Genomic DNA, 27,373 nt, shown 5'->3' with positions numbered 1-27,373 from the left:
TCAGAAGACGGCCGGCTGCAGGTCTAGGAAGTGCAGGGCCAGGGCGAGCAGGCCCAGGAGCAGCAGGAGCCCGAGCAGCAGCAGCAGGAGCGTCCGCGCCGTGGAGCCGCGGCGCCGCCCGCGCGTGGACTGCACGTAGCGCTCCACCACGTCTGCGAAGCTGAACTGGTCAGGCTCGTAGCCGAGCTGGGTCCGGGCCTTGGCGATCCGGAAGGTGTGCGTCACGGCCACGCTGCACACCTGCGGGGAGAGGCGGGGCAGCGTGTGTGTGTGTGTGTGTGTGTGTGTGTGTGTGTGTGTGTGTGTGTGTGTAGGGGGGGCCGTTCCCCTCGTTCCCCGAGCGAGATCGGAGGAGCCGGGCGCTGGGGTTTGCTCCTGAGATCCCTTGCCACGAACGACCACCCTTCTCTCCTCTCCATCTTCCTCCAGGAGGCTCCCAGGACATTTCTACTGCATCTAATGACCTTCTAACTGCCGGCGCCCACCTCTGCAGTCCCCTTCCAGAGCCTAGCAGAGGAATGGACCCTGGGCGGTCGCGGCACATTTTGCAATAGCTGCTTGGTGGCCTGGGTGCGCCTCTGGGGTGGGAGGAAGGCTTCACTCCAGCCTTTGCTCCAGACCTCGCCAGGCCAGACAAGCTCCCGTAAGCTTGAGCCAGTGCCCATGAAGAGAAACGCTCAATCTGGGAGAAGGAATCACTTTGCAGAGTCTCCTCACCTCTCCCCGTGGCCCAGGGGCGCACCAGGCTTCAAGTTCAATTCCAGAACTCACTTTGAACACGACTCCAGCTAAATCTTTTCTAGGTCTAATCCCTCTGAATCCTCTGAAATGGTGCTACCACCAGCAGATCAGAAAGGGAAGATCAGAAAGGTGTGACTTGCCCCGGGTCACACAGCAGAGCCCCTCTATTCCCTACTATTGCCGGGCTGGGAATAACTCCCCACCCCCACCCAGATGCATCTCTCCCTTTCTTGTTCTTCAGCTGGATCCTGGGCAGGGAACACTACTTCCAGGGCATCAAGGCAGACTCTGGGCCCAGCCCTGGTCTTGCATGCTTGTGGAAGAAAGGAGACCAGTTCTGGACCCTTTCAGCCTACCCCTGTAAGCTGGGTAAAAAGGGCCCTGGTACACAGTATTCTCAGACTTCAGGCTTAGATGCCACCTCCTCTGGAAGTCTAACTTCCTCAGAGCTGGTTTACATGTTCCTTCTGTGTGCCCACTATTTCCCCCAGTGTAGACCTTATCACAGTGTGATGAATTCGAATTCCAACAAAGACCATCCAAAGTCTTATTAGCCGGCTGGTTGGCATGTCTCAGACTGGCCAGCAGAGGGCGCCAGAGCACACAAGGCCCAGAAACTTCCCCAACTACCTGGGTGTCAGTGGCTGGATGGGACAATTTACCAGGGTGAGAGGAGAGGGAAGGGAGTGGGTGGTTCCTGAAGCATTTCACAAGCTCGCAGCTCAAAATCATTTCGACCTGGCCTGGGTGACAGTCCCAGCTCCGCTGCTGGAGTGAACGGGCAGGTTATGTCTCACCCTCACGCCTTCCCTGTAAGCGGGGCGTGAGGGAAGATACGAAGTTTAGAGAAAAGGAAAGGAGACAGGCCTGGCACCTGGTCCCCACTCAACACATGCTCACCCTTGCCATCATCCTCCTTCCTCGGCTGGCCCGATGGCTCAGATGACAGAGCAGAGGGCACGGCTGCTCGCCGAGACCCCCAACCCTCAGTCCGAGAGCTCTGAGCTGGGAGTGGGAAGCCATTCCCGGACTCGCGTGGCCTCGGACAAGCCCCTGACTCGAGTTTCTCATCACGAAATAAGGTTATAGTCGCTTTGCTTCTCCCCACTGAGCAGGGCATCAGAATCACACGAGAGAGCGGAGAAGGATTCGGCTGATGTCCCCAGACACCCCCTGTTGCATCCCTGCCGTCACAGGCCTCTCCTTTGCTGGACACATACATATAAACATATGGCATATGTACGTTCCACTGCACGTGCCAATAAGAACCACTTCCTCACCCCTGGTGGGGAATATTCTCTACCGAGTAGGTTCTCAACACATCACTATGATGATTCTCTGTTGGAGCCATACGCAGCAGTGCTCAGGGATGACCCAAAAGTACGCCTGGCTCTGCACTCAGGAATTACTCCTGGTGGTGCACAAGGGACTATGCACTGTACTGGCATCCTGGCCCCAATATATACTTATTATTTATGAGTGGAAGCAACCTGTGTAGAACCAGCAGGCTCTGTGTGTGTGTGTGTGTGTGTGTGTGTGCGCATGCGCGCGTGTGTGTGTGTATGCATGTGTGTGTGTTGGAAGAATTGGCAGCTGGATAGTCTTCTCCAGACACGTGGCTTTGGCACATGGATTCTTTTCAGCGGAGGTTCATTCCGGCCTGCAACCTTTGTGGGAAACTGCCCACTATGGAAACTGCCCTAACTATGGAAAATAATGGAAGTTGGGGATATTATCTGGAATGAGGGGAGGCACACCCAGTGGTACAGAACTGGGTACTCTTGGTACAGAACTGGGGGGTTCCTTCTGGTGGTACTAGAGGTGGACTCGGGGCTCCTGCAGTCCTGTGAAAGGGCCATTTTTGGTCCCACAGAATCCAGATTTTTTTTTTTTTTTTTTTTTTTGCTTTTGGGTCACACCCAGTGATACTCAGGGGTTACTCCTGGCTCTGCGCTCAGGAATTAACTCCTGGTGGTGCTTGGGAGACCCTATGGGATGCTGAGGATTGAACCCAGGTCAGCCATGTACAAGGCAAATGCCCTCCCATTGTACTATCGCTCCGGCCCCCCAGAACCCAGATTTTTATCAGGATTTTTTTTTCTAATGAAGAAACCCATGTCCATGGCAGGGCAAACTGACTGCCGAGAATCTTGTCTGCATCATTTGCGATACCTCCTTAAGCCCTAGGACCCCCGCCGCCACCCCATTCCTTGACACAGGCTCATTTTGCCCCATTTGCTTTACAGTACACGCCCACAAGGCTCTCCCCAGATGCGTAGTTCAATGTGTTCTTCTCTCCTACTAATGTGGTGATAAACTGATTGCCCGGCCAGCCAGAGAAGGGAGGCGGGTTTCTTCTCCACCCTACACAGGGTTGGTGGCAAGTGGCTTTCAAAACCCTTGAAGGTTGCATGATCTACCAGTTCTAGGCTGGGTGGGAAGATCAGCTGCCATGAGTGACACGATGAGAAAGAGGGACAGTGTCGTAGGAGCAGGGCCGGTCTTGGTCTTGGGGAATGGCCTTGGTCTTGGATCGTCTTGGGGAAGGAGGGCCAGTCTTGGGGACAGAAGAACAATCTTTTTTTTTTTTTTTGGGTCACACCTGGCGATGCACAGGGGTTACTCCTGGCTCTGCACTCAGGAATGACGCCAGGCGGTGCTCAGGGGACCATATGGGATGCTGGGAATCGAACCCGGGTCAAGACAAACGCCCTACCGACTGTGCTATCTCTCCAGCCCTGGAAGAACGATCTTGAGGGGAGGGGGGGGATGATCTTGGGAGAGGAGGGGAAGTCTTGGGGGAGGAGCAATGGTCTTGGGGGAGGAGGAATGATGTTGAGGGGAGGAAGGAAGATCGTGGGGTAGGAGGGATGATCTTTGGGGAGGAGGGATGATCTTGATAGAGGAGGGAAGGTCTTCGGGGAGGAGGCACTAGCTTGAAGCCCCTCCCTGGAGAAGCCTCGGCACACGCCCAGAGGTCGGGCTGACTACCCAGGATCTCACTCTAGACCCCAAACCAGCTTCCAGATACGGTGACTGAGGGGTGGCAGCAGTGCAGAGGTGGGGGGAGGGCCAGGAAGGCAGGGAAGGGGCGACAGAGCCCAGCCCGCAGCAGCTAGCTTACCTCACTCCGGGTGAGCAGCGGCGGGAGGCTGAAGAGGGGCCTCAGGGCGAGGTGCAGACCCTCCATCAGGGTGGCTGAGGGGAGAGAGGGCCAGTGATGACTGCTGTGCGCCCTGGGAGCTGCAGGGAGTCATTCCCAGAGTCCTGCCTCAGTAGCGCCAGTCCGTGCAGACGCTCCTCGTCTGACCGGCCCCTCGCTGCTTCGGAGCTGATGGAGCTGGTCCAAGGAGTGGCTGAGGCATTTGTGTAATGTATTTGCTTTGGGGCGTGGGGACTCTCAAACAGTGCTCCCTAGCAGCCTGGGGAGACTCCACCAGGCTGTGCAGGTCTGTTCATTCAGTGCTGGAACCTGGAGATGCCGGGAACCACCAGGGCTACACTGGCTCATGGGGGTGCATGAAAGCATGTGCCCAGCACTCTCCTTTTGTCATGCCAGGGAGCCAGCACAGGGGCTCATGCATGCATGACAAAAAGCCCCCTGGGCTCCACCCCTGGCCTGCTCCAGCCCTGCGCCATCTCCCTGGCCCCACTTTTGTGTACTCTAAAAAAAAGGTCCCAGGCCGGAGCGATAGCACAGTGGGGAGGGCGTTCGCCTTGCATGCGGCCGGCCCAAGTTCAATCCCCAGCATCCCGTAGGGTCCCCCGAGCACTGCCAGAAGTAATTCCTGAGTGTAGATCCAGGAGCAACCCCTGAGCAATGCTGGGTGTGACCCAAAAGGCAAAATAAATAAATAAACAATAAATAAATAAATAAATAAATAAATAAATAAAGGTCTCTGGGTGATTCTACTGTGCAGTCAGGGTTAAGAACCATGGAGGGGCTGGAGCGATAGTACAGCAGATAGGGCATTTGCCTTGCACATGGCCACCCCGAGTTCGATTCCCAGCATCCCATATGGTCCTCTGAGCACTGCCAGGGGTGACTCCTGAGTGCAGAGCCAAGAGTAACCCCTGTGCATTGCCAGGTGTGGCCATAAAAGAAAAAAAAAACCACAGAGCCAGAGACATTAAAAAATAAAATAAAATCAGGGGCCAGAAAGACAGTACAGTGGGCAGGGCACTCTCCTTGCACACGGGCGAGCCAGGTTCAATCCCTCTCATCCCCTAGGGTACCCTGAGGTCACCAGGAGTGACTGCTTGAGTGCAGAGCCAAGAGTCAACCCCGAGCATGGACAGGTGTGCCACCCCCAAATAAAACAAAACAAAGAGCTCGAGAAAAAAAATGAAATTGATGATACATTCTTTGTGTGGTGGTAAAGCCCACTCATGATGGTACACCTTCATGTCTTGTGGTATCTCATGTGAATTGGTACAGCCCACTGGTAGTGGTACAGCCACGTGTCTTACTGTATCCACCTGAGTGAAGTTATAGAGCCCACAGGAAATGGTACAGCCCTATATGGTTTTTTTTTTTTTCTGCTTTTTGGGTCACACCCAGCGCTGCTCAGGGGTTACTCCTGGCTTTGCACTCAGGAATCACTCCTGGCGGTGCTTGGGAGACCATATGGGATGCCGGGGATCGAACCCGGGTTGGCCGCGTGCAAGGCAAACGCCCTACCCGCTGTGCTATCGTTCCGGCCCCCAGCCCTATATGTTTTGCAACACCAAAGGTTAATGGTATAGTCCTGTGCGTTGGTACAGCCCATAGGTAATTTTAAAGTCCAATTTCCGTGTAAAGACCAGTAGTGATGGTATAGTCCTTGGGTTCTTGTAGAGCCCACACGTGATGGTACAAACCTGTATCTGGATGGACCCTCCTGTATAAAGTGGTACTGCCCACGGGTATTGACACTCTCTTAGGAGCACTGCCAATGGAGAATGGAACAGCCTTGTGTGAGTAAAGCGCTGTAGTGATATAAGAGCTCCTTGCTGCTGGGGCTGGAGTGATAGCACAGTGGGTAGGGTGACCCGGGTTCAAATCCCAGCATCCCATATGGTCCCCTGAGCACCTCCAGGGGTGATTCCTGAGTGCATGACCCAGGAGTGACCCCTGTGCATTGCTGGGTGTGACCCAAAAAGCAAAAAAAAAAAAAAAAAAAGAGTTCCTTGCTGCTATGTGGATGGATGTGGAGGGTGTCAGGCTGAGCGAAGTCAGAAAGGAAAACCCCTGCCACCGAGCATGGCTGCGGGGAGGGAGGGAAGCGGGCTCTTTAGGACGGATTTTGGTGGAAGTGTTATTTTAGGAATGCCCTGAGTTTGGGGTTTCATCGTTAGAGATTTCGCCACTGACTGGGAACTCACTGGGGAGCCTGTGTGGGGTTCTCAGGTGTGAGGCTTTTTTTTTTTGCCTTTTGGGTCATACTCAGCGATGCTCAGGGGTTACTTGAGCTCTGCATTCAGGAATTACTCCTGGCAGTGCTTGGGGGACCATATGGGATGGCGGGGATCAAACCCGGGTCGGCCACATGCAAGGCAAATGCCCTACCCGCTGTGCTATCACTCCAGCCCCTTAGGTGTGAGGCATTTTGCCATGAGTAGCCAACGGCGTGGGGGATTGTGCGCCCAGTATATTTTAGCTCTTCTTGGCGTTGTTCGTCTGAAGGGGACTAGAATCTGTGAGTTTCGGAGCTATGTGTGTAACTGGGGGACCTGCCCACTTTAGGTTTTCTAGGGACCTAACAGTTTTGTTTTCTTTTTATTTTTAATTTTTTAATTTTTTGGGTCACACCTGGCAATGCTCAGGGGTTACTCCTGGCTTTGCACTCAGGAATTACTCCTGGCGTTGCTCGGGGGACCATATGGGATGCTGGGAATCGAACCCGGGTAGGCCACGTGCAAGGCAAACGCCCTACCCACTGTGCTATCTCTCCAGCCCCGGGACCTAACAGTTTTGACTCGAGGGCCACTGTGCCCCGAGGATGGTCACCTGTGCAGTAGCCCCGCTGGAAGGAGGCCAGGAGAGGAGGGTCTGTGGTGAGTGGGCGGGGGGGGGGTGACCTTCGGGGCCAGGAGAGACTCTGGAGGGCCTGTGTGTGCCGCTGGCCGTGTGCCCAAAGGCAGCCTCCACTTCAGCATTCGGCTGCCCCTCTCTCCTCCCTGGCATCTTCCCTGACACGATGCCTACTGGGTCTCAGGGCATCAGGGTGACTCTAGAGTCAGCTCAGCCCTTGTGTGATTTTTGCTCTTCCTGCTGCCCACAGTGGCACCATAGAGGCTTTGTGGATTTATTTTTAAAAAAAAATTGGTTTATGGGGCTGAAGCGATAGCACAGCGGGTAGGGCGTTTGCCTGGCACGCGGCCGACCCAGGTTCGATTCCCAGCATCCCATATGGTCCCCTGAGCACCGCCAGGGGTAATTCCTGAGTGCAGAGCCAGGAATAACCCCTGTGCACTGCCAGGTGTGACCCAAAAAGAAAAAAAAATTGGTTTTTGAGTCACACCCAGCAGTGTTCAGGGCTGACTCCTGGCCCTGTGCTCAGGGATCCCTCCTGGCAGGCTCAGGGAACCATGTGGGCCTGGGATCAAACTGGGTTGGCCACAAGCAAGGCCACTGCCCTGCCCGCTGTACTGTCACTCTGTCAGTACACTCTGTCACTCTGGCCTGTGGCCTCATCTTTAGAACGGGGCCGACCACAGCCCATGGCCAGTGGGGTGGGGGTTATTTATTTATTTTGGGGGGCCACATCCAGCCACGCTCAAGAGTTACTCCTGGCTCTGCACTCGGGAATCATCCTTTGCAGGGATTGCACCCGGGTGGGCCAGGTGCAAGGCGAGTGCCCTACCCACTGCACTATGTCTCCAGCCGTGTTGGGCTTCAGCGGGGCCGGGATGAGGGTGAGGAGAGAGAGGGTGTAATGCTTGTGTAGACATCTGCCTTCGTTTCTTTGGGGCACACCCCATAGGGACACTTGCTTTGGGGCTGGGGCTGGAGCAGATGGACCCCGAGAGTGGATGAAAAGCCCCCCAGCCTACTCCCCTTGGCCTCCTTGCTGGAGTGTGAAATGATGTGACGCGTGAACCCTGATTTGTGTCTGGGGCCCCTCCAGCATTGCCGGGAGCCGCTGCTCCTCCTGGAGTCGCATAGTGACCGCTGCTCCGGCCCTCTGAGCTGTCTCCCCGCCCAGGAGTTTCACAGACACGCCCCTTGCCTTACCTGTCAGGTAGACCCAGGACGTAGGCACCTGCAGCCAGGGCTGGCTGTACCCCAGCTTCTCAAACTGTAAGGAGACATGGCCCGAGATGAGAACAGACCCTCTGGGCCACAGTTCCCGGGACCCTGCGGGAACACCAGGTGAAAATTCTTCCTCCCTCTGTCTTTCCTGCACCCAGAAACCCCACAGGGGGAAAAAAAAACATCAGCTCCAAAGAGCCTGAGAGACAGGTAGGTGCTTGCCGTGCATGTGACCTACCTGGGCTCAATCCCCAGCACCCCAAATGGTCCCCGGAGCCCCACCAGGAGTGATCTCTGCATGCAGAGCCAGGAGTGAGTCCTGAGTACAGCCAGGTGTGGTCCCCAAATAAAAATCAGCTCTGGGGGCCGGAGAGACAGGACAGGGATCACGGCCCAGGCTTAGATGCAGCCGACTCTGATTCGATCCTCGGCATTGAATGATCCCTGATCATTACCAGGTGGATCCCTAGAGGGCACCAGGTGGATTCCCCAAGCACTGCCAGAGTGGCTTCGGTGATCCCTGGCACCCCAGGGCCTGGCCACACCATCTCCTCGAGACTCAGTCCTCAGCAGCACTTGGGGTCCCCCCCTCCAAAAAAAAAAAATCAGCTTTGAGGCCGGGGAGATGATTCAAAGGGCTGGAGCACATGCTTTGCAGCCGGGCACGTACCAGCGGGGCCATCCACTCGAAGAGGTTGACGCTCTCCCCGTCATTGATGTAGTACGCCTGTCCACTCTGAGGGGGACACAGGAGGAGAGGGGCGGTCAGGTACGAGTCCCCTTTCCCATGGCCCCAGCTGCTGCCCAGTCCTTCTGTTCTCTGGACCAGCCACTGGAGAGCACCCAGCAGTCCCGAGTCCTGGGGACAGACCTAGGAATCTGGGGCTGCCACCTCAACTAGCTGGGTGACCTCGAGGCACTCACTTCACTTCTCGGAACCTCTATTTCCTTATGGGAGACACCCAGAGGGGCGAGCATGGCTCCCTCTTGGATTGTATTTGTGCAGATCGAGACAACGGTCCATGCAAAGCGCTGGGCACCCATTGACCTCGGCTTGGGGGGGGGGGGAGGGAACCCACCCCAGCAAAATCCCACAGGGTCAATGCGAGGAGACCCCCTCCCTGCCCACCCCGCTGCCCTGCGCCCCATTTCCCCTCTTGAGCCGGGGGGAAAGGCTGGGTGTGAGCCGGAGAGGGGCCCAGGGGACGGGCACGTCGGGGGCAGCCGGCAGGAGACTCACGGCCACGTGGGCCTTGGCGGCCGTCAGCGCCTCGGCCGCCAGCACGTGCGCGCGCACCAGGTTGTGCACGTGGACCCAGTTCATGCGCGTCCGGCGGTCCCCGAATCGGAACAGGAAGAGTCTCTTCTTGATGTGGCCCTGGGGGGTTGGGGGGAGGTGGGATGGGGGAGTGTGTGAACAGGGGTCCGAGCCTGCAGAGGCCTGAGTTCCCCCGGCAAAGGCGCCCCCACAGCCCTGCCCGCCCGGGCGCCTTTCTCTCTCTCAACCCAGCTGGGCTGGGGCGCCGGGCTCAGACCAGCAGCAGGGGGGCTTGGGAGACCCTCCTGTGCCAGGCTCTCAGGGACCCAGGTGGAGCCCCAGGATGCAAACCCCAGAGGGACCTTTTTTCAGTATCTCCGCCCCCACCTCTCATGCGGCCCCACCCAGGGCATCCACCTTTGAGGTCCCATATCGGATAGGGGTGTCCCCTGCTCAGAAACGGGGTCACAGAGACCCTCACTCCTTCTCTGCTGCACAGTCCAGGTGCCCTGGACTCTGGGGCAAAGTGACCAGCTCCCACAGCTCAGGGTCTGGTCAGCTCTAGCCTCCCCCCCACCCACCCCCCGACTCCTGCAACCCAACCACCCCTCCCACCCCCTTCCTCGGATTCTTGCCTTTTCCACCCCACTGGGCTCCCTGACCCGCTGTTTCCCTCCCTCTCCCCATCTTGGCTTTTTTCTCCTCTGCCTCCACCTCCCTGGTCAATTCTGGCTCTTTCCAAAAGGCAACAGAGACCACTTCCTCCAGAAGCCCTCCTGGACTTCCCCAGCCAGGTCCTCCTTGGAAGGTGCTCAGCTTCTCCTCTGACCCTCTTTTCTGCCCTTAGTGCATGGTGTCCACGGGGCGGTGGTGTCCATCCCCTGGTCAGCCAGGGAGAATTCTGAGCACCGAGTCAAAGGCCATTGGAGTCCTGCTCTGGGCCCCGGGCCACAGCCGGCAGTGCTCAGGGGTCACTCCCAGCTCTGTGCTCAGGGCTCACTCCTGGCTCTGTGCTCAGGGCTCACTCCTGGCTCTGTGCTCAGGGCTCACTCCTGGCTCTGTGCTCAGGGCTCACTCCTGGCTCTGTGCTCAGGGCTCACTCCTGGCTCTGAGTTCGGGGCTCACTCCTGGCTGTGCTCACTCTGGCTGTGTTCAGGGGGACCATCTGGGGTGCTGGGGATTGAACCGGGGTCGGCTGTGTGCAAGACCAACACCCTCCCTGCTGCACTATCGCTGGCCCCTGGAGAGACCCCTTCTGCAGGAGATCCTTCTGCCCCCAATGAGCCTCCTTGGAGGGGGCTTATGAGCCCTTCTACTTTCTGGGGTCACAGTTCTATGTCTGTGGGGGTGAATTCCCTGAATCGCCACCACCAGTCCGGTGCCCACTCATAGCTGTTCTGGGGTGCAGTGGCCCAGCCAGCCCCAGGGTCCCAGGCTCAGATTGCTGCCCCCCCACCCCCAACAGGTGCTGACTGTGGCCAGAAGGCCCCATCTGCGTGGATCTGGGCCTGGACAACTTACCGCCACCCGGGGCAGGTGCCTCTGCTCCTCAGGACCGTAAATCCCGGGGGGCCGGAGCACACACGTGCGCAGAATGCCTCCTCCTAGGGCACAGGGGAGCGTGCTCAGTGGCGGAGGGGGGGGGCAGGCCTTTGGGGTTCCTTCAGGCCGGTCATTATTTTCCACTAGTCATTCAACACACCCAGGGCAGTGCCGCGTTCCCCGCCCCCTCTGCGCCCTGCGAGGAAGACTGCGGAGGGGCAGGGATGCCCAAGAAGTGCCCTGCTCTGGGGGTGCTCACGGGCCAGCAACAGGGGGCCAGGACTGCGGTGGGCACGTGCCGGGCCCTGTGCGGGTTTGCTGGGCACTTGACTTGCCGTAGCGGAAGTGGCAGCCGCTGAATCTGGGTCTCTTGGTTCCTTTGATGGGTCCTTCCGAACCTCCCCGGCCCGAAAAGGGAGCCGGTGCAAACAGAGAGATAAAGGGGGCCCCAGCGAGGCAGAGCAACTGTCATCACACACGCAGTGGGAGAGGGAGGAAAGGAGGAGACGGGGTGGGGGGGTGAGAGGGGGCAGCCACAGACCAGGCAGACCTCAACCTGACCCAGAGGTGTGAGCTGTGAGCTGGACCGGGACTGAGGAGGGACAGGACCAGCCACTGGACACGGAGGCGAGTGGGCGGCGAAGGCCCAGGGGCAGGAAGTTGCACGTGGGTAAAGGGACAGACGGGAGGGCTTTGGGGAGGCCCAGACCGCCCACGTGCACGGTGCATCCGGAGCTTCGGGTGCAAATCCTTCCTACCACACTCAAGGACTCAGGCTCTGCGGTGGGGGAGGGGTGCATTTCCATGGTGACCTGGCTCACGTGACTCCTGCACCCCCCGGGGCCTGCTGTGCCCATTTGATGATGCCCCCTGCCCTCCCCCGCCCCTGCTCCCTCTCATTTTCCTGATGAATAGATGAGAACTGAGACAGCCCTCAGCGAGGTCCTGCCATGCGCCCAGCTCCAGGATGCTCCGATTTTCGGTTGGGCCACACCTAATGGTGCTCAGGCCTGACTCCTGGCTCTGTGCTCAGGGCTGACTCCTGGTTCTGTGCTCAGGGCTGACTCCTGGTGGTCCTGGGGGGACTCTGTGAGGTGCTGGAATCTGAATCAGGGCCCGGAGCATGCAAGGCAAATAAGTGACTTCACCCCTGGACAGTCTCTCTGGCACCTCAACCTGCATTTTTCCCTCAAGGAGACCCTTGGTGGTAGTAATAATCCAGTGATTCCTATTTTATGTTTGTTGTTCTTTTGGGAATCGAACCTGGGTCGGCCACATGCAAGGCAAATACTCTGCCCACTGTGCTATCGCTCCAGCACTCAGCACAGAGGTAGGGCGTTCGCCTTTCACACAGCTGACCCGTATTTGATTCCTCTGCTCCTCTCAGAGAGCCCAACAAGCTACTGAGAGTATCGCACCTGCATGGCAGAATCTGGCAAGCTACTCATTGCATATTCAATATGCCAAAAAAGTAACAATAAGTCTCACAATGAGAGATGTTACTGGTGCCCGCTTGAACAAATCGATGAGCAACGGGATGACAGTGACAGTGACAGTTGTCTTGGGGCCACACCCAGCAGTGCTCAGGGCTTCAGCCTGGCTCTGCGCTCGGGGATCACTCCTGGTGGGCTCAGGAAACCCCATCTGGGGCTAGGGATTGAACCTGGGTGGGTGCGTGCAAGGCACGAGCTGCTCTCTCTCCAGCCCCATCCCTGTTTCACGGCTGGAAGCGCCCAAGGATGCGCCTTCCCTAGAGCACCTCGCTCTGTGGACACCCTGAGGCCTGGGTGTCCAGACGTGGTGGGGGCAGAGTCACTTCCAGACCCGGAAGGGAGAAAGGAGAAGACGGGTACGGGGACCACACCTGCTGGAGTGGGGGTGAGGGTGGCGTTCCCCAAACTCGCCCTGCTCTGTATCAATAGGGTCCCTTGTGCCAGGGCAGAACTTGTCTAGGACTTTCCAAGTTCTCTGCCAAGGGAGCCACTGGTGAGAGGGATGAGCTGGTCGGCTTGGGTGAGTCCGGTACACAGATCGTGTAAGGCAGGAGTAAGACCCAGGCACAGCCGGGAGTGACTCATCGCCCACCCTCACGCCCACACAGCCATGAGGGTACAGTGGCACGACGGGGGACCCCAGGAGCGAAGTCACCCCGGGTGACCGAGGCTGGGCTCCTGGAAGGAGGGTATCAGGTAAGCCTGCCAGCACACAGCCCGCAGCTTATTTTAAACCGGGGTCACCTGGGCACGGGGCAGGGTGGGGGTCAGGTTGCAGCTGAGGTTGGCTGGTGGAGCACTGGGCAGCCACGTCACAGCGGGGCCAGGCCCAGGTATCCATGTCTCTGCTGACCACGGAAAGCTGGGGGTTCTGGCATAAATAATTCTCAGCCAGAGGATTAGGTATCTGGGCCGCAGGCTATTGGGGCCAGTGGCTGGGAGGTCCCAGGTGGAGAGACAATCTAGTTGCACGGGGTCAGCTCTCTGGGAAAACCCAGCAGAATTGTTCCACAGAGGTCGAGGTCAGGTGTGGAAACCCACCCACCCCCCACCCTCACCCCTTCTCTGCTTCCCACCCCAACGCTCCCAGCCCTGGGAGTTGTAGCAGGACGGAGCCAGGTCAGGAACCTGCTTAGCTCTGCTACAGCGCCACCTGCTGGAACACCCAGGATCTGGCGTTAGAGCCCCAGAGGTTCAACTAGGAGCCTTGCTTGGAGACAGCCAATCTCTCAGCCACTACTCTCCCCTGAAACTGGGATTCTTTGGGGGAGGCGGGAGCTTCCAGGTAGTTCAGACCAGGGCCTGAGGCCACGGTGTTGCTCATCTTCAGTGCTCGGGGACCAGGAGTCTCACCAGGCTGAGTGCCCGCTAGGCATGGCTCTGATCCCTGAACTGTCTCCTGGCCTCTGAGCTTTCTTAGTCGTGGCTATTGCCACTGATAGCGTTAGGGTGGGGACCGTGGGGTGCAGAGGGGAGCACAGTGCTAGGGATCAAACCTGGGGTGGTCATGCAGGCAGGACCCGGGCTCTACCCTTCAAAACACGCCCCCCCACCCCCCGACCCTCTGCCAGGGCGTCCTGATTTCCAGTAGCTCTTGGCTCCAAATCCACATGGCTCCTGGCTTTAGACAAAATGTTTGGGTGAGGGCAGGGTGTGGGGGGTAAGCGGATGGCGATGATCTGGGTAGCAAGGAGTTTCTCTAGACAGGTTCTGGCTTTGGAAAGGAAGACCCCCCCCCACCCCCAAGGGTCTCGCCTCCGGTGATGCCATGAAGTTACTGAGATTTTCATATATAAAATAAAGGGGTGTGGGGGGAGGGGCATGTAGCAAACACTGACAAATGTGGGCTGTCTATTAAAAAAAGTCAGTGTGAATTTTTTTTGGGGGGGAGGGGTCCACACCAGGTGGGATTGGTTTGGGGAGCCATGTGGGGTGCTGAGGATCAAACCTGAGCTGGCTGCATGCAAGGCAAGAGTCCTACTAGCTGTACTATTCTCTCTACTCATTCCCCGCCCCCCCCAAAAGACCCAGCATGCATGTTATTCCCATAGAAGTATCACCCCCAGATAAAGAAACTCAGGCTGGGGGCTGGGGTGGGTGGGTGATAGTACAGTGGGTAAGGCATTTGCCTTGCATGCTGCCACTCTGGGTGTGATCTCTGGCATCCCCTAGGGTACCCTGAGCACCACCAGGAGTGGTTCTAAAGTGCAGAGCCTGGGGTAACCCCGGAGCATCGCAGGGTGTGGTCCAAAAGAAAAAAGAAAAAAAAAAACAAAGAAAAAGAAACTCATTCTGGAAAAGGAGAAGGACAAAGCTCAAGATCCTGGCAAAGGGCTTCAGAGACAACAAAAAGGGCTGGAGCAGCCATTTGTGGGCCAGAGTCAACCTCTGGAGCGCTGCAGCACCCCCAAGCATCTCCGGAAGTGAGCCCTGAGCACGGAGCCAACGGTAGCCCCGGGTACCACACAGTGTGGGCCAAAACAAACAGAAACGACAAAAACAAAACAAAAGAGTATATCACAGAGCCTCGCCGGGCTTAGAACCCACTTCTCCCCCAGGCCTGCACGCGTCCTTAGCTCTGGGGTCTCTGGCGCCTGTCCAGAGACCAGGACTTTCAGACCAGGGAGGCAGGGCAGCAGCATGGTCACTTTTCCTGGGAGTGACTGACAGGGAAGCTTTCAGAGCCCTGACCTGGCCCTTTAAAGAGCTCTTCCTAATTCTATGCTCATGACGCAGTGCTCTTTCAGGGAGAAGAGCCTCCCTCGATTCACTCCTACTGGCAGGGAAGTGAGCCAGCCCGGGGCCCGAGAGAGGCTCTGGGGTCAGAGGAGGCATCTCACGAGGGAAGCCAAGTTCCACCCCCAGCACCGCTGAGCACTGGCAGGAACGACCCCAGAACAGAGCGGGCAGGAGCCCCTGAGCACTGCAAGATGAGGGCCCCAAGGAGCAAACAAAGATCTGAGAGCAGACTCGATGGCCTCGTCCCCCTGCCCAAGATACATGCCCTGGGCCTGTCCCCTGGAGGGCAGCCCAGCTGAGCAACGGGGAGACGGACACATGGAGAGGCCCCAGGGGGGCACTCGTGTCCGCGGACTCACCAGGGAGCGGCGTTCCGTTGGCCATGAGGGTCAGCTGGTCGGCGATGGCTTTGGTGCGGGAGTAGTGGTCCGTGTGCTGGGGGACAGCGCGGTGGGGCCCTGGGGTCAGCAGCACGGGCCAGTCCTGCCCGCACACTCTGCCCCTTTGCTTTTGGCCACAGAGACTTTGGACTCTGGGGACACCCAAGAGGCAGGACGGCAGGGCGCCCCCTGTACCTCCTGCCCCTTCGGGTGGGTCCCCGGCAGAGAAGGGCAGAGGCAGAACCCCGGCCCCAGCACGCAGGGATGGAGACCGGCACGTGCGGGGGGCCAGTGAGGGGGTCACAGCTCTGGCCCTCAGTCCCCACATGTTTGGGGCCAGATGAAGCCAGCTGGGAGGAACTGAGGTCCTGGGTGGAAAATGGCCCCACTGACCTGACGCCAGCGCCCCTCCCCTAGCCCCTGCCCTGCAGCTCGGGGGCTGCCTGGGAGTCACCCTGGGTTGTGAGGTGGGTGCCACCCGCCCCGCCCTCCCCGGGCACCTTCTCCAGGGGGAAGTACGGCACTGAGTCCTCATCGCCCTGCTCGATGGGCTTCCCGCCGAAGGCCACGTTGACCGTGCTGGTGTAGACGAGCCGCGGAACCCGGCGGCGGACACAGACTGCAGGACGGGAGCGCACACCCACCCGTCCGCACAGCACATGCACTTGCATGCACACGTGCACATGCAATGCAGGCACACGTGGTCACACACAGGCACCACACATGCACACAACAGGCACACACATGCACACAACAGGCATGCATGATCACACACAGGTACCACACATGCACACAACAGGCACACACATGCACACAACAGGCATGCATGGTCACACAGAGGCACCACACATGCACAAAACAGGCACCCATGGTCACACATAGGCATGCACACATGCACACAGCAGGCACCCATGATCACACATAGGCATGCACACATACACACAACAGGCATGCATGGTCACACACAGGTACCACACATGCACACAACAGGCACCCATGGTCACAGATAAGCATGCACACATGCACACAACAGGCACCCATGATCACACATAGGCATGCACACATACACACAACAGGCACCCACGATCACACATAGGCATGCACACATACACACAACAGGCATGCATGGTCACACACAGGCACCACACATGCACACAACAGGCATCCATGGTCACAGATAGGCATGCACACATGCATGGTCACACACAGGCACGCACACACATATACATGACAGAGGCACAGACAACATGCATAAACACACACAGGCAAACACAACATAGAGGCACACATAACACAGCCACACACACTGGATTATTGTAATCAGGTTGCTGGCTTCAGAGGTGCCCACTGTGCTTCCTCAGGCGAATCCACTGGCCTGGACACAGTCCCCACCATCCCGCCCCTGTTCTCCCCACCCCTGTTCCCCCTGCCCCCACATCCCAGCCCAGACCCTCCCTGAGCAAGTTGCTCTGGAGGGAAGGACAGACGGACGGGCCTCCCCACCTTCCCTCCTCCTCAAAGGGGCTGTGTGCCCTGGGCGCCTTAGCCAGCAGTGGGCCGGATGAAAGTCTCACAGAAAACACACCGAGAGTCAGAGAACACGGGGTGCAGGACATGACCAGAGGCCAAAGAGGGGTCATCCTTCGGGCAATTAGCCACTTTCCAGACCCCCCACCTCTACGTGCAAATCCTGGCCCCTGGGTCCCCGGGTGCTGAGGCAGTCCCTGACTGCCCCAGGCAAAGCTGGGGGGTGGGTGTGGGGTCGGTCCCCAAGTGCAGCTGGTGGCAGAGAGGGGAGGCAAGCAAGACACACACAGCGGGTCACACTCATCTCCGTGCCTACCATCGATCACTAGCTTGGTGCCGCCGACATTTATGGACTCAATCTGCTCTTTCTGTAGCTAAAAGACAAGAGCGAGGTGGCAAAGTCACAGTTCAAAGGTCACAGCCCCACCGCAGGCCTGTCGCTGCCAAGGCTGCCTTTGGCGGGTGCCGAATGGCCAGCTCGAAGGCGCTGGGTTCCAGCTCTCCAGGGAGACAGCACGCCCGTCTGACTTAGCGCCTCAGTCTGGAAAGGGAGGGCAGAGCCTGCTGGTGAAGGAAGCAGATGAAGGAAGACCCCTCAGGAGGAGGGCCACAGCAGCGCCCCCTACTGAGGGGCTGGGGTATGGAAAACAGAAGCAGCCACCATGCCCGGTGTGGGAGCCAGAGCTAGGGGAGGCCTTTGCATCTGCCTCGCAGGAGCAGGGCTTTTCGTTTGTTTCGGTTTGGGGGCCACACCCAGCGGCACTCAGGGCTTGCTCCTGGCTCTGCACTCCGGAGTGACTCCTGGTGATGCTTGGGGGACCGTACGGGATGGAACCTGGGTCAGCGGCATGCAAGGCCAGCACCTGACCCTCTGTACTATCTTTGTAGCCCCAAGCAGGGGGTTTATATTAACTTTTCAGTTCTATTTATTCAGGTTTTTTTTTCTTGGGTGGGGGGAAACTTCCCAAGCATTGCCATGCAGGCCCGGGGCCCTTCCTGGTGATTCTCAGCCAGCTGGGCCACTGGTCCAAAGTGAGGGCCGGGGGACATGGTGCTGGTCAGGCCCACGGTGCCAGGGGTTACCCCAGCGGTGCTGGGGGCCTCCAAGCTGCCAGGTGCTGATGCCCGGGGAGCCATGTGGTATTGGGGAACAACCAGGCTTGGCTGCGTGCAAGGGAAGTATCCTAACCCCTGTACCAGCTCTTTGGCCCCCAACTGTATTTTTTTCTGTATTGTATTTATTTTTTAGCCACACCTGATGGTGCTCAGGGGTCACTCCTGGCGGAGCCTGGGGAACTGTGCGTGGCACCGGGAATTAAACCTAGGTTGGCTTCATGCAAGGCAAATGCCCTACACACGGTACTAGTCCTCTGGCTCCACGTTCGTCTTTGTTCAACACACCGATACTGGTGCACACTGCCAGCGCCCACACGTGAATGTGGTTAAGACAAATTGTAGTGCTGCTGTCAATATCTTTTCCCCCATCACACTTGAATGCAGTTAACACAAACTGTAGCACTGCTGTCAATATTTCCCCCCCCCTCACACTTGAATGCAGTTAACACAAATTGTAGCACTGCTGTCAATGTTTTTGTCTTTTATTTTCCCTCCACATTTGGTGGTGCTCAGGACTCACTCCTGGCCCTGTGCTGAGAACTCGGCCTGGCAGAGCTTGGGAGACCAGACGGGGCCTGGGGTGCCGAGCAAGTGCTCTACCCGCTTGTAGTATTTCTCCAGCCACCGGTGTCAGCGTGTCAATAGTGATAGTTTGTGATCACAAGGCTGAAAACAATTCCAACAGTGTCAGAAGTACACACTTCTGACTCAACATCTTCCCATCCCACTCCCACCCCTAGCCGAGCCCTATCTGAAGCGACCTCTGCTACCAGTTTCTGTCTCTCTCTCTCTCTCTGTTTCTTTTTTCTTTTTGGGTCACACCCAGCAATGCACAGGGGTTACTCCTGGCTCATGCTCTCAGGAATTACTCCTGGCAGTGCTCAGGGGACCCTATGGGATGCTGGGAATCGAACCTGGGTCGGCCACGTGCAAGGCAAACGCCCTACCTGCTGTACTATCGCTCCAGCCCCCCCTGTTTCTTTCCTTCCTTCCTTTCTTTGCTTTTTGAATCCCATCTGTCAATGCTAGGGGTTACTCCTGGCTCTGCACTCAGGGATCGCTCCTGACAGTGCCCAGGCCACCCTAGGGAATGGGAGGATCAAACCTGGGTAGGCACGTGCCAGGCAAATGCCTTCCCCGTTGTTCTATCACTCCCCAGTTTCTCGAGCTCAGCATTTCTGAGCTAATCTATGTCATTAGCACATAGCTGTGGATGAAAATATTGGTGCCTTTAAAAAAAAAAAAGAGGGGGCTCTCCCAAGCAGTGCTAGGAGTCGGGGGTCCCACTGGTAATTCTTGACCAACTGTGCCACTGGTTCAGTGCACAGGCCTGACGACGTGGAGCTGTCGGACCTGCAGAGCTGGGGATACCTGCCCCCACCAGCAGTGCTGGGGTCCCCCACTGCTGTGCCTGGTGATGCTGGGGGACCAGGGGGTGCTGGGAACTGGTCCCTGGCTGAGCACGTGCCAGGCCTGTGCGCTGACCACCACGTCGTTACCTCTCAGCTCCTCTCTACATTTTTTTTTTTTCTTAACAGGGTCACACCTAGCAGTGCTCCGGGAGTCAGATTGTGGCGGAGGTTGGACTTGGGATCTGGACATGTTAGTCAGGTACTCAAGTACTTAAAGGAGCTCCTGGGTCCTGCCTTGCCTTTAAAACAACAGCAGCAGCAAGAGGAGTCCGGGATACCAGACTCTGAGCACCTGGGACGTGATCCTGCGCCCACTTAACGCGTTTGACGGCTTCAGGGACGGACCCTGTGTGGCGTCACCACCGTTTCCTCACACAGTCCTGCGTCTTACAGGCACATCATTGAGTTCCTGCAACTTGCTGTTGTAAACAGCGCTGTAGTGTTTAAACAGACAAGAGGGACTTCCAGGGCCCACGGTGCGCATGCGCGAGATAGGGACCAAGCTAGAGGCTTGGAGAGGCTCAGTCTGGAGAGACGGAGCAAGTTCGGGTCCCAGGGACGGAAATGGAGACCGGAAGGAGTCCAACTGGAGTCAGTGAAGAAGAATAAAGGCTGAGAGGTGACAGTACCAGTCGGGAGGGCATTTGCCTTGCATGCAGCTGACCCAGGTTCGATCCCTGGTACCCCACATGGTCCCTAGAACCCACCAGGAGTGATCCTGAGCTCAGAGCCAGGAGAAAGCCCTGAGCATCACCAGGTGTGGCCCCCAAATCAATAATATAATAATAATAATAAAAGCGTGGTGTGGCCAGAGCAATAGCACAGCAGGGAGGGCATTTGCCTTGCACGTGGTCAACCTGGGTTCAATCTCCAGCATCCCTTATGGTCCTCCAAGCACCACCAGAAGTAATTCTGAGTGCAGAGCCAGGAGTAACCCCTGAGTATTGCCGGGTGTGGCCCAAAAAGAAATAATAATAATAATAATAATAATAATAATAATAATAATAATAAATGTTTGGACATGAAGGGATGTGGTGGGCAGAGCCAGGACCTGAGCCCCACTGTCCCCTGCAGGAGAAGACTTACCTTCTCAGCCCCAGACATGCCGTAGGATGCCACATGGAAGACACAGTCCACCCCTTCGAAGGCGCGGTACAGGGCTTCTTCATCCCTCACGTCGGCCTGAAATGGAAGGCGGAGGCAGCTCATGGAGGTTTGAGTCCTGCTCAGCCCCAAAGTTGGTCCCCGACCCACCTGGGTTGAGTGTCTGAAGGGTCAATAAAGGTTATGGGGCAGGATTTACTGCCATCACGGCTCCCTTGAGGTTGTCAACCTCAGACCGCATATTTGACAGTGGTCCCGGTAAGCTATGCGACACAGCCCAGAGGTAAAGGCAGCTGTGCCCTCTGGGACTGGGAGACTACACTAGATGATGCTGGCACACACGAGATCACCTGCTGGCACGTTTCTATTTGGGCTGGAGAAATAGCACAGCAGCTGAGGCGCTTGCCTTGTATGCGGCTGACCCGGGTTCAGTCCCAGGCATCCTGTATGGTTCCCTGAGCACCGCCAGGAACAATTTCTGAATACAGAGCCAGAAGTAACCCCTGAGCATCACGAGGTGTGCCCCCTCCCCCCCAAAAAAGGGCAAAAAAAGTAAGCCAGTCTTTAGTGACTTACAACTGTATCTGATTCTACTGGGCGTCACCAGCATCGCCATTGCTGTGATCGCAGCACCACCATCATCACCATCCCTTCATCACTACCCTACTGTCACTATCCTCACTATCACCATTTTATTACCACCGCCATCACTGTTATCATCACCATCATATTATCAACAGCAGCAGCATGTCACCATCTTGTCACTGTCTTCACTTATCCCTGCCATCACCATGAGCACCATCAGCACCATCACTGTCACCACCATCACAACCATCCCCAAGGTCACCATCATCACAACCATCCCCACTGACACCATCATCACAATCATCCCCACTGTCACCATCATCATCACAACCATCCCCACTGACACCATCATCACAAACATCCCCACTGTCACCATCATCACAACCATCCCCACTGTCACCATCATCACAACATTCCCAAGGTCACCATCATCACAACCATCCCTACTGTCACCATCATCACCACAACCATCCCCACTGTCACCATCATCATCACAACCATCCCCACTGACACCATCATCACAAACATCCCCACTGTCACCATCATCACAACCATCCCCACTGTCACCATCATCACAACCATCCCCACTGTCACCATCATCATCACAACCATCCCCACTGACACCATCATCACAAACATCCCCACTGTCTCCATCATCATCACAACCATCCCCACTGTCACCATCATCATCACAACCATCCCCACTGACACCATCATCATCACAACTATCCCCACTGAGACCATCATCACAAACATCCCCACTGTCTCCATCATCATCACAACCATCCCCACTATCACCATCCTCACAACCATCCCCACTGTCACCATCATCATCACAACCATCCCCACTGTCACCATCATCATCACAACCATCCCCACTGTCTCCATCATCATCACAACCATCCCCACTGTCACCATCATCACAACCATCCCCACTGTCACCATCATCATCACCACTGGCCTCGGGTCTGGCTCTCTGCCCAAGGGCTCTGCTCACTGTTTCCTGTGGCTGACCTCACCAACCCATGCAGGAGGCCCCTGTGGAGCCTGTGTCACTCGTGTCCTCTCACTATGGATGAGTCTCAGAGAGGTGGCGCCTGTAGCCACAGATGCCCAGATAAGAGACAACAGACCCAGAGGAGGCACTTAAAACACTCGGATGCCTCGAGCCCGTGTTCTTCAGCGCTGTTCAACTAGGTCCACGCGGGACACCACCCCCGTCACTGCACCTGGATGAACTCGGTCCCTGGAGGCAGCTCCCACTGGGGTCTGCGGAGGTCGAGCAGGGTGACGGAAGTGCCGCTGCTGGCCAGGCTGGTGCCCAGGCTGAAGCCCAGGTATCCTCCTCCCCCCGTCACCAGGACCTTCTGCCGGGGGGCCTGTCGCGGTGTGCTCTGCGCTTTCTGCTGTGCTGGGACTGTCGTCGGCGCGCTGGGCTTGGGCCCGGTCCCTGCCGCTGGCCCGGGCAATGGCGCAGCTCTGGGCTCAGCTACGGACCCAGCTCCTGGCGCCGCTGCCAGACCAGGTGCGGGTTTGGGCCCAGCACTGGCCCCTGGGCCGGATCCAGACACGGCAGCAGAGCGGGACTCGGGGCCTGGAACGGGGCTCGGCTTCGGCGCCGGGCTAGACTCGGGCCTCGGGCCGGGCACAGCCCCGGGTCCTGATCCGGAACCCGAAGTGGAAGCAGGCCCCGGGCCAGGACTGAGAGTCACAGCCGGGCCTGGCGCAGGCGCTGACTTGGCGCCGGGGCCCGGGGCCTCTCCCCAGGCCTGGCAGACGGGGCAGCTCTTGTCGCCCTGTCCTGCACCTTTGCAGGCCTCGGCGGCGGGGCCTGCTGGGGCGGGCTTCATCTTCTACCGAGCCATGCGGACTCACGAGCCGGCCCCCTGTGCGTGAAAACAGAAGAAAGAACAATCCATAGCGCCGTCCCTGAAACTCTTTCCACGCATGACCCCTTTTTGCTGAGACATGGAACCTGGGCGAGCCCTGTCACAAACTCCCAGGTTCCTAACACTGATTCTGAATTTGGGGGGGTGGGCTGGGGAGTATGGGGCTGCACCCCACTGTGCTCAGGGCTTACTCCCGGGGGACCAGTCGGGATGTCAGGGATCAAACCGGGGTCAGCTGTGTGCCAGGCAAGCACATTATCTGCTCTACTCTGTTGCCGGCCCTGGAGTTAACTTTTGGTCGCTGCCTGTTCAGAAACCATTTACTGTTGCCAAACTTCTTACACCAGCCCCCTTCAGTGAGGCGACCCCACACGGGGTTTTAAACCCACAGCTTAAGAAGCTTGATCCTGGGGCTGGAGTGATAGCACAGCGGGTAGGGCGTTTGCTTTGCACGCGGCCGACCTGGGTTTGATTCCCAGCATCCCATATGGTCCCCTGAGCACTGCCAGGAGTAATTCCTGAGTGCAGAGCCAGGAGTAACACCTGTGTATCACCCGGTGTGGTTCCCCCCCCCGAAAAAAAAGGGGAAAAAAAAGAAGCTTGATCCTAACTAAGCTCCTTTCCGGTTTTTCTTTTCTCTTCTACTTTCTGATAAACTTTTCTTATTAAAAAAAAAAATGCAGCAGCAACGGCTTGATCCTCAAACTGCCTCGAACTCAGGGACTGTCCGCTCTGGTCAGGGCCCTGGGAACTCCGGACGGGAGACCGAGAGCCCGAGTTCCCAGGAAGCCTGCCCCTTTCTAAATCTCAGAACAGCCAAGGAAGGGGACTGGGACTCCAGACAGTTGGGCCCTGGATTTCATAGCTGGGGAAACTGAGGCTCAAAAATCACAGTGCCTGGCTGAGATTGACCCCAAACACTCCCAACTTCCGGACCAGTCTCTACACAGCCCTGGGGGAAGACAGCTGGGACACACCCAGGGGAGCCCCGGGTTTGAGAAGTCTGGGATGTGGGGACCTGGAAGGCTTCCAGGAGAGAGGAGCATGAGAGACGAGGAGGAGGAGGAGGAGAGGAAGATGAGGGAGTCCCAGGGAGCCCAATCCAGCGGTGCTCTGTGTCCTGGGGGCTCCCACGCCATTCCAGATGAGGTACCCCCCTCCCACCTTGACTCCTGCAGCCTCTGGTTCATCCAGGAACCCCCACACCAGAAGCACAGATGATGGCACCACCCCAAGTTCTACCCAAGACCCGGTAAGCTCCTCATCCCAGGCTGCCAGTCACTGTCCCCGCCCCCTCCTGCTCCCCCCACCTGGGGCTCTTCTGTAGCCACGGACACAGACCCCCAGAGTCAGGCCAACCCCCCTCCGGGCCCCACCCCAGTTCATCTGAGCAGCATCTGAGTCTAAGTGGGGGCTGGGGGTCCTCTGTCCCTTAGACTGAGACATGAAGTGGGCGTGGGGGGGTGGGAACAAAGATGTTCACAACGGCCCACCAGAGCTGCCCTCTCTCCTCCTTCGGCTGCGTCCCACCCTCCAGAGTTCTGAGGGGGGCAGGGTCACACCTACCCGCCAGCTCCCACAGTCTGCAGGGAGTCAGCCACGGTCGGGGTGTGGGGTCACCCCAAGCCTGAGCCACCACATGGGTAAACGGGAAGGGGTTCGGAGTGGAGCCCTTGGCCCCCGTCAGGGACAGTGGATGTGACTGAGCCAGGGACTCTGCCTTTGACCCGTTTCCTTGGTGACTCCTGGGGCAAAATCCTTCCAACCAACAGGCTTGGCTGTGAGTGGACCTTGCGCCCTCCGCTATGCCCTGGGTCCAGAGATGCCAAAGCCTTGGGCAAAGAGGGAGGGAAGGCACTTGGGCAGGGTCGCGCCGCGAGCAGGGCCAGAGGGCGGTGGGACAGCGCGCAGTGGCAGCAGAAAGAATGAAACGGCTCCAGGGGGTCCTGACCAAGGGGGTTGCGGGGGCTGAGATATCCAGGTGCTACATCTCCCAGAGATGGAAACTGAGGCCCAGACGCCATTCTCCAACTGGGACGAAGTCTTGGTTAACTGGCTTTCAAGTAACTCCGCTGCGCGCCCCCCCCCACCCCCCCCCCCCCAGGGGCGTTTGGTGAAAGGATGCGCTGAAGGGGACCAGGGATTGATTCCCCACCCCGGGCTGTACGCACCTTGTGGGGGGCGGGCAGGTACGTGTCCCCCCCCCCCCGGCGCCCCCCATCCGAGATCAGCCCCGGGGGGCTTCCCGCGCCGCATCCCCGCCACTCACCTGGGGCGCACACCTGGCCGGGGCTCCCGCGGCGCCAAGCGCTCCGGCCCCGAGTCCGCGCCTGGACGGGGCGGGCCGCCGCCTCCCCGCCTCCCGGGACCGCCCCGCGCCCGCCCCCAGCCTCCTCCTCGAGGCCCCGCCGGCCCGCGGCTCCCACAGAGGGAGACCGAGGCCGGCAGAGCGGGGATGGGGTGGTGGGGTGCGCCGTGCGGAGGTGGGGGAGAGGGGGCAAGGTCGTGGGAGCCTGGTCTTGCCCGGACAGGCTGTCCCCAGACCCTCAAAACGTTTTTCTTCACCTACTTACCGCCGTTCTCCCCTGTCCAATTTCCCGCCCCGCCCCGCCCCTCCCCTCCCCTTCCCACACCGGCTGGCCCCGTGGAACGCTCTCCCCCAGGCCTCCAGGCTGGCCTGGCCTTGGCAGAGCAGAGCTGACAACTGTTACAAATGGAATTGGTCCTCCACCCCACCTCCGCCTCTGCAACGCCCCCCAGGGCCTCAGAGACCGGCTGCGTGGGAACCTCACTGGGACTGGAGTGATAGCACAGTGGGTAGGGTGGTTGCCTTGCACGTGGTCGACCCAGGTTCGAGTCCCAGCATCCCATATGGTCCCCTCAGCACTGCCAGGCGTAATTCCTGAGTGCAGAGCCAGGAGTAACCCCTGTGCATCGTGGGGTGTGACATGAATTAAAAACAAAAAAGCCATACCACAGGGACCCTCATCTAAAGAGGCATCACTGTCAGAAAGGGGAAATGGGACCCAAGCACACCCTGGGGTGGAGATGGAAGCAATGCCATGGCCAGGGCCAAGGTACTTCAGGAAGAGAGGGCCTGAGGGATAGGATAGCACAGTGGGTAGGGCGTTTGCTTTGTTTGCAGCTGACCAGGATTCAATTCTCAGCATCCCATAGCATTGCCAGGAGTATTCCTGAGTGCAGTGCCAGGAGTAAGCCCTGAACACCACCGGGCACAGCCCCCAAACAAACAAAAACAGACAAAAATAAAAATAAGCAATAGCAAGAAATAGCACAGGAGTTAAGCCACTTGTCTTGCACCACGTCATCCCCTGAGTACTGCCAGGAGTGAGCCCTGAGCACAGAGTCAGGAGTAGTCAGTGCCGGGTGTGGGGCTCACCCCTGTTTATTTTGGGCTTGTGGGGGCCACGCATGGCAGTGCTCAGGGGTTATTCCTGGCTCTGTGGGTACTGCTTAGGCGACCACATGCAGGGTTAACAAGCACCTTAGCCCCTGTAGGGTCTCTCTAGCCCTGGAGATGAGTCTCTGAGGAGGGGGAGCTGGACCACACCCTCCTCGTTCTCAGGGGCTGTTCCAGAGTCTGCGGTCAGGAGTGCTCCTTGGTGGTGCTCAGAACCATGCCAACCATCGCCTACTCTCCTTTACTATTTCTCTGGTTCCTGCATATGAGTTTTATTTTTTCAATTTTTTTTTTTTTTGCCTTTGGGTCACACCTGGCGATGCACAGGGGTTACTCCTGGCTCATGCACTCAGGGATCACTCCTGGTGGTGCTCAGGGGACCATATGGGATGCTGGGAATCAAACCCGGGTCGACCGCGTGCAAGGTAAACACCCTACCCGCTGTGCTATTGCTCCAGCCCCTTCAATTTTCTTTTGGGGCCTCCCAAACAGTGTTCAGAGAACCTCAGGGGCCACTCTTGGTAATTAGACACCTGGGCTAGATGGTTCTTCCTGAGGCCCAATGAGGCGATACTGCTCAGGTTTGTTGGGGGTGACAAGGACCCCCAAGGTGGTATTCTGGGGCCCCCAGGGCTCTCCCTGATATCCGTGGGGATCCCTTATGGGGTTGGGGTTCAAACTTAGGTCCTGTGCATGCAAGACATCCCTCAGACCCCCGGAACCCAGCTATGAGTCTTTTTTTTTTTTTTTTTTTGCTTTTTGGGTCACACCCAGCAATGCTCAGGGGGTTACTCCTGGCTTTGCACTCAGGAATTACTCTTGGCAGTGCTTGGGGGACCATATGGGATGCTGGGGATCGAACCCGGGTCAGCCGCATGCAAGGCAAACGCCCTACCCGCTGTGCTATCGCTCCTGCCCCCTCAGCCATGAGT

General features: G+C 57.8%; 1 protein-coding gene across 1 annotated transcript; it reads right to left on the bottom strand.

The window, feature by feature from the left end:
- On the bottom strand, positions 1-22,981 carry SDR42E2 (short chain dehydrogenase/reductase family 42E, member 2). The gene is made up of 12 exons (XM_055136798.1): positions 22,852-22,981; positions 22,361-22,587; positions 20,529-20,624; positions 17,231-17,288; positions 15,888-16,006; positions 15,367-15,442; positions 10,755-10,837; positions 9,216-9,353; positions 8,646-8,711; positions 7,958-8,021; positions 3,866-3,939; positions 1-240 (listed from the first exon to the last, which is right to left on the bottom strand). The coding sequence occupies exons 1-12, from the start codon at positions 22,979-22,981 to the stop codon at positions 1-3; spliced, it is 1,371 nt and encodes a 456-aa protein (XP_054992773.1).
- Between the last annotated feature and the right edge of the window lie 4,392 nt (positions 22,982-27,373).

This window comes from Sorex araneus, chromosome 4 (genome assembly GCF_027595985.1).
Source record: "Sorex araneus isolate mSorAra2 chromosome 4, mSorAra2.pri, whole genome shotgun sequence".
Classification (NCBI taxonomy): Eukaryota; Metazoa; Chordata; class Mammalia; order Eulipotyphla; family Soricidae; genus Sorex; species Sorex araneus.
This window is presented reverse-complemented; position numbering and strand designations above follow the sequence as displayed.